The sequence below is a fragment of the Benincasa hispida genome, chromosome 6 (genome assembly GCF_027475165.1).
Source record: "Benincasa hispida cultivar pf3 chromosome 6, pf3_genome.v1.1, whole genome shotgun sequence".
NCBI lineage: Eukaryota > Viridiplantae > Streptophyta > Magnoliopsida > Cucurbitales > Cucurbitaceae > Benincasa > Benincasa hispida.
In genome coordinates this window covers 8,310,355-8,321,279 of record NC_143483.1, presented here as the reverse complement: position 1 = coordinate 8,321,279, position 10,925 = coordinate 8,310,355, and the positions used below count along the sequence as shown (strand labels likewise).

At 31.9% G+C, this 10,925-nt stretch overlaps 1 protein-coding gene and 1 long non-coding RNA gene across 2 annotated transcripts; one reads left to right on the top strand and one right to left on the bottom strand.

The window, feature by feature from the left end:
* Positions 1–920: 920 nt before the first annotated feature.
* Positions 921–2,227, bottom strand: LOC150035396 (uncharacterized). The gene is made up of 2 exons (XR_016530025.1): positions 1,991–2,227; positions 921–1,834 (listed from the first exon to the last, which is right to left on the bottom strand). It is a non-coding gene; the product is annotated as an uncharacterized LOC150035396 (long non-coding RNA).
* On the top strand, positions 985–3,863 carry LOC120080220 (transmembrane emp24 domain-containing protein p24delta9-like). Its single transcript, XM_039034800.2, has 4 exons — positions 985–1,289; positions 1,467–1,676; positions 3,152–3,228; positions 3,540–3,863. Exons 1-4 carry the CDS (start codon positions 1,080–1,082, stop codon positions 3,682–3,684), a joined length of 642 nt encoding a protein of 213 aa, XP_038890728.1. The 5' UTR covers positions 985–1,079; the 3' UTR covers positions 3,685–3,863.
* The last annotated feature ends 7,062 nt before the right edge of the window (positions 3,864–10,925 follow it).

Sequence of the window (10,925 nt, the reverse complement as noted above, 5' to 3'; positions counted from 1 at the left end):
CTTGCAATAAATGGAGAAAATTGGGCTGAGAATCAAGCATGCATTTGATAAGTTTTTGCTGAAGAACTTGAGGTTGAATAAGGTCTTCTTCCTTGGTGCAACAATATTTTCTTCTCTAAATTCTCTTTGTTCAAGCTTATTTTGAGTACCATAACTCAATCTAAAGCACCAAGAGAACGATAGGGAAGACCTTGAGGTGACTCACAAGTTGGGAGAAGATTTGTAGCTGGAATCGAGATTCAAGTGGTTCTACAAAGGTATGTCATGAAATCCTCTTATTAGTTTATGAGTATGCTTAATTTAAAGCTGAAATTAATGAATTAGAGTGCTTATTGATCCGTTGTACTTTCCATACACGTTCTAGACTCTAAAATAACCGTGTTTTGATGATCATACATTTCTTTCAAATTTTTTCATAAGATACAAAGATCTTTTATTGTAAGATATCCCATTTTTAATCCCTTGTGGAGATGATGACGAAGCAAAATCATAGCTCTTGTTTTGTCCTGACTAGATGTTTTATTTCCTTCTTTAATGTTTCTCCCAGTTCATAGCATCCAGGTGAATTTCGTCATCGAGTACCCATGAAAAATAATAATTTCCATTAATGTCAAGGGCTGCAAATTCTAATTTTATATGGTCTGTCATGGTAGCACTAGCACAAAATATTATATTAATGGAGATAATGATAATTAATAGCATTTTTAGAGATAATAATCAAATGTATAACATCATTTTAAAAAAATTATAAATATAGCAAACTTTGATAAATTTCTATTGTTGATGGGCTCTTACCGACAATATGATTTATCACTAATAGACTATCTAAGTTTTTGCCATATTTATAATTTCTTTTTTTTTTTGTATCATATTATATCTATTAATGCTTTTGAGTTTGAATACTATATTTGTAATTGTTCTTATAATAATTCAATTTAATCACTTAAATACATTTATAATAAATCTAAAGAATTTAATCAAACCGTTTACAATTTTAAATATTACAAATAAAACATCTATTTTTTTTTTCCCTTGGCTTTCAATTTGATGATCTCTTCAACCTAATCTGCCAGATATCAATGAAGATGCCGAAATGGAGTTTCTTGGTTTTCGTTCTTTTGGGCTTCATCTCCACCGTCGCTGATTCAATGCGGTTCGATCTTCAATCCGGCGCCACCAAATGCATTTCCGATGACATCAAGACCAACGCCATGACCGTCGGGAAATATTCGGTGGTTAATCTCAACGAAGGTTTTCCCATCCCTGATTCCCACAAGCTCACTGTTAGGGTATCATTCACTTTTCCTTTTCCGATTCAATGCTTATCTATCTTCTCCAATCTGCATTTGGACTGTATCATGATCATCTTTATGATTCTGTTTGCCTGCATTTGTGTTTTCAAATTGATTTCTCTCTCTGGGTTATTTGTTTAGATGAGTAATTTGTGTAGTGGAGGTTCTTATTAGGTTAGTTCGCCTCACGGCAACACGTATCATAATGCGGATCATGTGGAATCTGGACATTTCGCGTTCACTGCAGCCGAGTCTGGTGATTATACTACTTGCTTTTGGGCTCCCGAACAAAAGCCCCTTGGTTCGGTTACTGTGGAATTTGATTGGAGGTCTGGTGTTTCTTCTAAGGATTGGTCCAAGGTTGCTAAGAAAGGCCAGGTTGAAGTAAGTACTGAAATTTCTCAATTGTTTCTGGCTTAGACATGGATATGCATTTGCTTAATGTTTGGAACTTTTTCCTAATTATCCTTGGAACAATTCATCTTGCATGATATTATGTTATTCTTTGAATAATTGTGTTGAACTTGTGGGCATTGTGGTGGCTGCATGGTGAAATAAGTGTTCATGTTAGATCATAATTTGATTTGATATGCATTCAGTTTCTATAATAGGTTTTATCTCCTTTTGCTTCCTTACAATATTATTAAAACAATTATGTTTTCAACAAGAATCTTCTTTCTTTCTTGTAAAGAACTTACCACTATAGAATCAAGCAAGGGAAGACCGACATCGAATCAGTGTCAATGATATCATCTCTCTTGCACAACCAAGTGAAGAACTTTTTAACTTTCTTTGGGATCACCTTCTAGAGTTTGGCCAAAAAGAACCGGCCCCCATAAAGCGAGAAGATGAAGTGTATAAAGGAAAAACAAGAAAGAACAAAGAGAGAGAGAGAGAGAGAGAGAGAGAAGAAAGATGCCGCTAGGAAAACACCAAAAAAATAGAGGATCAAAATCCTTTTATTCTGAAGAGTAGCACTAGGACTACCCCACTGGTTGAAAGTGGATCATCATTTAAATTCCTTTTGAAAGCTAAAATTGAAGTGGACCCTTCAAGCAAAAAATGCCAACAAGCCATAAAATTCTGGAGGAATGCAAAGTCCAGATCTTTTTATCTAGAAGTAAGGACTACCTTAACGATGGAGATTATTTTCTTTAATTGGACATGTTTCTTGTAATTCGCCTATTGGCGTTGAGGTTTTCCCTATTTCATCAAACAATGAAATGTTTCTTGTAAAATAAAATTTTATGATGGAGGCAGGATTATCATTTTAATTCCTATTGAAACTGAAAATAAATGAAGGGAAATCTTAATGGAAAAAGTTCAGTCAATGCCACCAAAACTAAGCGGACCATGCTTGTGGATGAAAGTAGCTGGATTAGAGAGAGAAAAATAAAAGGACAAAAGAAAAAAGGAATTTAAGTTTTTCATATACAATGATTCTTTATGGGTTTGAGTGGCTCCTGATTTATGAAGTTTATGTTGATATTTTCATCATATGGTCTCAATATGCTACTCTGGTCATTAGTAGTTCTCATAATGTATGGCATGATTGAAATATAATAATGTATAATTTTACCAATGTGTCATTGTCTAAACTGCATGTGCATCTCATTATTCTTCTTGTGGTCCATGTCCACATTTCTTTGGTATTTATTATTTCTTCATAGATATTATTTTTCATTGAGGTTTTCCCCCATAATAATATGTTAAGAGGCCCATTTATAAATAAGAGATCTTTTGAGATTCTGTTCCGAACTCTTCTCTACTTAAATGTAAAAATGGTTTATTTTTTTCGTTTGATAGAAGAATCTTTCAGATGGTCATGTGATGAAATTGCTCATCATCTCTTATGCTAGGTAATGGAACTTGAGTTGAAGAAGTTGTACGACACAGTCATCTCCATACACGATGAGATGTTTTATCTCCGTGAAAGGTACAACATTACAATGAATTGAGTTTCTGAAGAGCCCATAAAGAAATTGCATAATCTCTCCTGCCTTATGGGAATATGATCTCTTTTACATGGCATTCATCATAACCATACAGAATTTGATAAAAAAGATATACTAAAATGATTTATTCTGCTACAATGTGATGATATTCCTCGAGAGAACTTAGTTCATTGGCCTTTTGTATCTTTGGTGGGCTCTGTACTTTGTAGATTTATTCTGTATGAGTTGATGCTGTGATGAATCTGATGATTGATTCTTTATTATTGTTTGTCTTATCTTTTTGGTTTTTCAGAGAGGAGGAAATGCAGAAACTGAATAGATCAACAAATGCAAAGATGGCCACTTTTAGTCTCTTATCACTTGGAGTTTGCTTGTCTGTGGCTAGTTTACAGTTATGGCATCTCAAGACATTCTTTGAACGCAAGAAATTGCTGTGACTTTTTTTACATTCTGATATATTCTTTTTTTTAAAAAAATTCCTTGTCTTTTTCTTTTCCATGTTAAATTTTTTATTTTTTATTAGATGCATCAGTTTATGTTGGACTTGAATTTACAGAGCAGTTGCGAGTTCTCAAGCTAATTGAAGGGAAATATATTCACATGATATTTTGAAATATATGATGTTACCTTCTACTGTTTATGGACGAATTTGTTTTATTAATCACAATAAACTACCCATCTAGAAATCCGTGTTTCTTTTAAATAAGTTTCGAGTTATGAAAATTGTTCTAAATTTGTGAGGATTTGTAGGGAAAAAAAACCCACTGTTTGATGATATAACATTTCCCTTTTTTTTTTTTATATATTATTTTTTGGTTTTCTGTGAATGATTATTTATTTTTACATAAAACTTTATTAATATTTATTTTCTGCTATGTTTAAAAATTATTTTTTTTAGGGGTCGTTTGGATCATAAATATTATTTCATAAGTATGAATATTAAATGGCTAGATTTTAGATGTTGGGATAATTAATGTCTACGTTTGGATAAATAAGATAATTAATACCAAAGGAAGTAATGTAATCATAATTAAATTTAACTATTTAATATATTGTTATATTGATTAATTATTTAATCAATTAAAATATCTTTTAAGTGAATATTTTAAACTTAAATATTATTTAAATTTTTTATTTAATTAATAAAAAAATTAAATAAATATAAATTAATTAGAATATTAATAATTAATAATTAATATTAAATAGTTAACATAATATAAAATATCAACGGTAAACTAGGAAGTACAAATACTTCTAATTGTGCAGATACGTGTCTGATTGTGCAGATGCGTGTTTGATAGGTGATTTGAAATATCTGATTTTTCTATTTTTATTTTTAATTTTCAGATATGCGTATTTGCTTTCAGATTTATTTTAGTGCATGTTTAGGAGTGATTTTAAAATCATGATTCACATTCCTTCATCTTCAACTTCATTCTTCAATATTCATCTTCTACTTCTTTCCTACAGTCTACTCTAGTCGCTCAACAATGACTCGACGTTATTGGATTTTTTTTTTCAAGTTTTCATTCTCTTTTTAAATCTATTTTAATTATATATATATATATATATATATAAACGTATCTTTAACATATTAGTATCTTAATTTTTTAGAAATTAACGTATCGTCGTATCATATCCGTATCTGTGTCTGTGTTTCTTAGACGGTAAATATATCAGAAGAAATTTATTAAGTCTAAATAATATATTTATATTTATTAATGAATTAAAATTAATAATACTAATTAATTTATATTAATTTATTGATTAATCAAACTCTATCCATATCCTAGGTATAAAAATCTCAGAAGTACGGAGGGTATTAAAAAACCCTTGTCAGATGAATTTTAAAGTTTCCTAGATAATATTATTTTGGTTTTAAAAAGTGAAATCTGTGAAATAAACATAGATATTAAATGTCTCTCTGAAATCATGACAATATCTATGAAACAAATAGGCTCTTAATGGAACTCTAATTGTTTATCATTAAGTCATAAGATAATTAACGGTCATAAATTGTGGAAAATTGTACAAAATGACCCAAAAATAAAAAACTTTTCTATGACTGACCTACTTCTAAAAACTTTATTTTGATTGACCTTTTTCACACGTGAAATACCATTTTTACCCTCGATTTTAAATGCTACTCTTCTTCATCCTTTAATCTTTTCTTCCAACCATCGAATAACCCACCATAATCCAATGCAACCATTTATTCTCAACCAACATTGTACCATTAGAATTCAATGCTCTTGGATCTTAACCATGGGACAAGTAATGGAATTTCATTTTCAACTCTTCAATTTCACTCGAACACCATCACTTTCCCCATTGCTCTATCACTTTCAGTCGAATACAAATCACTTTCAACTTCATTCAATTTATGTTGTGGGTCTAGAGCACGCATTATTCGAAGAAGATAATTCTACACACCCAGAAACAAATACTGTAAGTGTTAACCGAAAGTTTTAGAAGTTCGTTCACTATTATATTTTCGACCAAGTACCATTATATATGTGATCGTATATCATGAGATACATAATCGTATACCACAACATATACGATTATGTATTATTAGATATTAGATCGTATATCATCGTGTATACGATCATATATGTGGTGGTATACGATCGCATACCAATATATATACGACCTTATACCCTTTTGTAAGCGGTCGTTTGTCACACACATTTTTTATTTATGTAATTTCAAGGTTTGATCTATTATTATAATTGGCGTATTGCATATCAATGACGTTACTTTGCATCTTTGTACGGTATGGTGGGAGTGGACCAGACCGAAGTAACTATATTGGCAGTCACATAAAAGGTCTAAAGATTAGGCACGATATATCGTGTAGTGAACTAGTGAGACTTCTACACTAACGACTGAATATCGACATGGATAAATTTGACATACATATCAAATGTTGTTACAATCTATTGGTCGAAGCTTCCCCAATTCAATATAGTCGATAATGAAGACCTTAGTTTTTTTTTTTTTTTTTTTTTTTTGGAAAGCAGTGATGCATATCGGATGCCTCTATTTAAACTGAATGACATTTATAGAATGTACACCAAGAACATGTACCATTAGGGCAATCCGATCATTCCAACCATTCCAACTAGTTAGAACTTTGGCATTCCAACTACATCAAGAAATAAAATTCCCACTACGTCGTCACTAGATGAGAACATCGAACTATGTAACTTGGGGGATGAAAAAAATGAAACTTGGATGGGTCACAACGTCCAAATGAGATGCACCTCGTAAATTATACTGACTATGGATACAGACAATTTCTAGGTCCATAACCATTTCCAATAATTTTCATTCATGTTCAATTCCACCTACTCTAATCTCACCAATGGTGATGCCCTTAGATCCAATACAACCAAGTATTCATACCAACCATTCGTAGATGTACCTAAAGCATCTGATGACCTATCTGATGATGAACTTATCTCAATGCCTCACGAATGTCTAATGAGAATATAAATGTTAGTCAGATTTTCTTTTCCAAGTATGACTTGTCTGTTAACTTGTCAAGGCTTGCGATAAGAAAGAATTTTGACAATCATGTAAAGAAGTCGACAAAGAGCTTGTTAACTGTATGTTTAGTGGAGGAATGTAAGTGGCGGGTCCATGGAAAAAAATGGTAGGAAGTGATTCCTTTAAGGTAATGAAATATCCAAGCATACATACATGCGCACTTGAAATAAATAGTGGTAAAAATTGACAAGCTTAGAGTTGGGTTGTTGGACACTTAATCAAGTTCAAATTATTAGAAATGGTGTCCTAAATCTCCTTGTAATATCGTAGTTTGTAAAACTTTGTATAAACATATTGTTGTCAATAAAATAAGTGTTATTTTATAAGCATATACTTAATCTACTAAACTAAGATTCGATGTTATTTCATATAATTTAAACAAGTATGTAGAGACATGCAAGTGAATCTTGTTTAAATAATAACCTAAACGGTTTGTAGTAGATGGATAAGGCTGGATACCTTATCCTGCTGAGACTACGGATACGACTTGCTTTATAGGTGTTACAAGTGTTGTAAAGTGTTACAAATGATATGATAGTGATCATTCATGTGGAGACATGCGAGCGGGTATCCTATAAAAAGAGTTTGTATAAGACCGAACCACGAAATTATTAGTCTCTTTATATAACGCCGTTAATAATAGAGACTTACATTTCACTAGGATGACCATATGTGACATGACCTGAATCCTAATTGAGTTGTGAACTCCTGCTCATGAAGGCGGTCCTTTGATTTTTATGTGTGAGAGTGGCCAGATTGCCAACTCAATAAGCCTACCATTTTGGGGATTCGTCTGACTGGGGAGTTGGGAACTCAATTGCATAAGACGAAATTCACTCATTCTCCGATGCAGGGGCAAATAGATAAATTGTTCCCCTAAGGGCTATTTTGGGTCTTGAACATAATAGCCACACCTTCTCCTGGCTCGAGAGGACTTGGTCATAGTGGGACTATGACTTATTGTTCATTAAAGGAATCAGTGGCACTTAAGAACTTAGATGTAACTAAAGGCAAAATGGTATTTTGGCCCAGCTGTACTTACGAGCAATTTGTGAAGGGTCATCGTATTGTTGATTGGTTATATCCTATAGACACAGAAATTTATCTATAGTGCGAAGAATGCAACTGTCGGTCTTTAGTGGAGTGACCGACAATTAACGGATGTTGGGTAATTTAATTAAAGAGTTTAATTAATTATCCAAGTACCGTTGGAGCTTCAATCTACAGGTCCATAAGGTTCCGATTGTAGCTCAACAGGGATTTAATCTTTGGATTAATTAGAAGTGTTCAAATTAATTATATATGTTATAATTAATTATAATGTATTTGATACATTATATATGAGAGGAATTTAAATATGATTCAAATACCAATTATATGAATGAGATTCATGTAATTAAATATAAATATGAGGCGGTCAATGCATGTCTCTACATACTTGTTCAAGGGAATCAGAGTAGGGACAACATGGTGATAGGACCTCACACCTTTTTTCAGACTTATTCAATTATAGTCAATTTTAATATATGCACTTTCATTAAACTTACTCAATTATAGTTATTAGTTGTAACAAAATTCTGTTATTGTTGTTATTTTTTCATTAATGATTATTAGCTTTTTTTCTCATTGGTCATGTATATATATATATATGAGGCGCGTTTACTTATGTTTTCTCATATAAATCTCTTGTCTTCAGCTATTGGGGATCCCATTTCTGTACCAACTCAAGATATGCTTATTGTATATATATATGAGGCGCGTTTATTTATGTTTTCTCATATGAATCTCTTGTCTTCAGCTATTGGGGATCCCATTTTTGTACCAACTCAAGATATGCTTATTGTATTAACTGATCCTTTTGAAAAGAGATAAGAGCTGGTGAATCAGAAAAATTAATTAGGAATTAAATATACTTTTTTTATGGAATATACGTATCAATATTCATGGATCATACCGTTCATCTCACTTCTAATTCCTATCTTAATAGGAGTGAGACTTCTACTTTTTCCGACGACAACCAAAAACTTCGACGTTCAACACATTGTTGTACGTAGAACCGATTGTGGAACCATCCGGGGGATTTCAGTGAGTCTTGGAAATAGGATGATTCCGGAAAGAATTTTTATCCAAACATTAATTGGTCATGACAAAGACATTGTTGAGAAAAAGATGGCTTTTTCCGGATGAAATGCAAATTAGATTCATGTAACAAGAGAAAGGTTTCCCATTCCATAGCTGGAAAAATATGTGGCCATGAAATAGGGATTAAGTGGAACAGAATTAACTGGGTGATAGAGTCATAAAAAACCAGTTTCTTCCATATTTTGGACCTTAGTACCATGGAACAATATACTATTGCTGAACCAAAATCAAATCTATGGAAGCATTGGTTTATACATTCCTCTTAGTCTCGACTCTAGGAATAATTTTTTTCGCTAATCTTTTTTCGCGAACCACCTAAAGTTCCAACTAAAAAGGCAAAATGATTTCTCATTATCTCAATTGAAGTAATGAGCCTCACAATATATATATATATATATATATATATATATATATATATATACACATATATATTTCTATGGAAAGTAAATAAAGTGAAGATGATTTCCATGTGGCAGACCACGTCAACTGACTGGTTGACCGTTTAATCCATGTGGCAGACTCAATCTCGCTCTCGCTCACAATCTTGCTCTCTCTTACAATCTCCTCTCAATCTCGCTCTCTCTTACAATCTCACTCTCAATCTCGCTCTCTCTTACAATCTCGTTCTCTCTCGCAATCTCGCTCTTTCAATCTCGTTCAGAATCTCGTTCTCTCTTACAATTCAAAATTCTGTTATTGTTGTTATTTTTTCTTTAATGATTATTAGCTTTTTTTTCTCATTGGTCATGTATATGATATATATATATATATATATTTCTATAGAAAGTAAATAAAGTAAAGACAATTATGAGTGAGATCCTCCTCATGAGCGAGATCCTCAAGCATTTCTTTAACAAACTGTCTTCCTAGCGATGCTCACGAGATTCAGCCTACATTTCTAGCAAGATTCCCTTCTAGAGCGAGATCCCTATCACAAAATTAGCGAGATTTCTTTCTAGAGCGAGATCCTCAAGCATTTTTTAACAAACTGTCTTCCTAGCGATGCTCACGAGATTCAGCTCACATTTCTAGCGAGATTCCCTTCTAGAGCAAGATCCCCATCACAAAATTAGCGAGATTCCCTTCTAGAGCGAGATCCTCATCACAAAATTAGCTTCACCCACTTATCTTCCTTGTCGAGGGTTAAAGTTTCGACATATGTATGTCAAAACTTCAACTTTCGACAACCTAATATATAAAATTAGCGAGATTTTCTTCTAGAGTGAGATCCTCATCACAAAATTAGCGAGATTTCCTTTTCCTTGTCGAGGTTGAAGTTTCGACACGACAACCCTAATATACATATTGTTTCCAAGTTTTTTTTTGTTTGTCGAGTTCTCAACCCTCGACTTCTACATTAATTGAATCCTCAACCCTCGACTTCTACCCTCGAACTCCCAAAACAACAATATTTCTCTAATAAGTTTCAAAATAACAATATTTCTCTCATAAGTTTTGAAAACAACAATATTAATATTAAAGGTCCACTCTACAAATTTTCAAGTTTAAAATCGATCCAATTTTTTTTAATTGAAAAATATGATTATGAGACTGATAAAGACATTATTGTAAATATGCTCTACAAACTTGATCTTAAATATTATCATTATGTTCATAAATTTTAGTTCTTAGACCAGGATCTGCAAATAGTTCTACTAAATTGATTTCTATATAAGATATATTAGAATCAGAAGTAAGTTTTTTTTTTTTTTTTTAAGATGATGACCATGTGGTTTCTATTGTTATTTTTCTTTTAAAATATATCTTTATATTGATATAGACCCTTCAAAAGTATTATCAATAAAAGTATTATGATTTATTACATAGATTTTAAAGTATGAAAATTAAAAAGATTTAGAAAAATTTGAAAGTTATTTATGGATGGTATGACACGTATATCCTGATGAGTAATGAGAAAATTATCTTGTAATTTAACTCTGAAATTAATTAAAATAAATATATAATAAGTAATACAAAATGAAAA

Excerpts from the sequence above, each read along its gene's own strand:
- LOC120080220 (XM_039034800.2), top strand. The coding sequence starts at position 1,080 with ATGAAGATGCCGAAATGGAGTTTCTTGGTTTTCGTTCTTTTGGGCTTC. Across the intron at positions 1,290-1,466 it reads CCCACAAGCTCACTGTTAGG|GTTAGTTCGCCTCACGGCAA; the intron begins GTATCATTCACT and ends GGTTCTTATTAG. Across the intron at positions 1,677-3,151 it reads CTAAGAAAGGCCAGGTTGAA|GTAATGGAACTTGAGTTGAA; the intron begins GTAAGTACTGAA and ends CTCTTATGCTAG.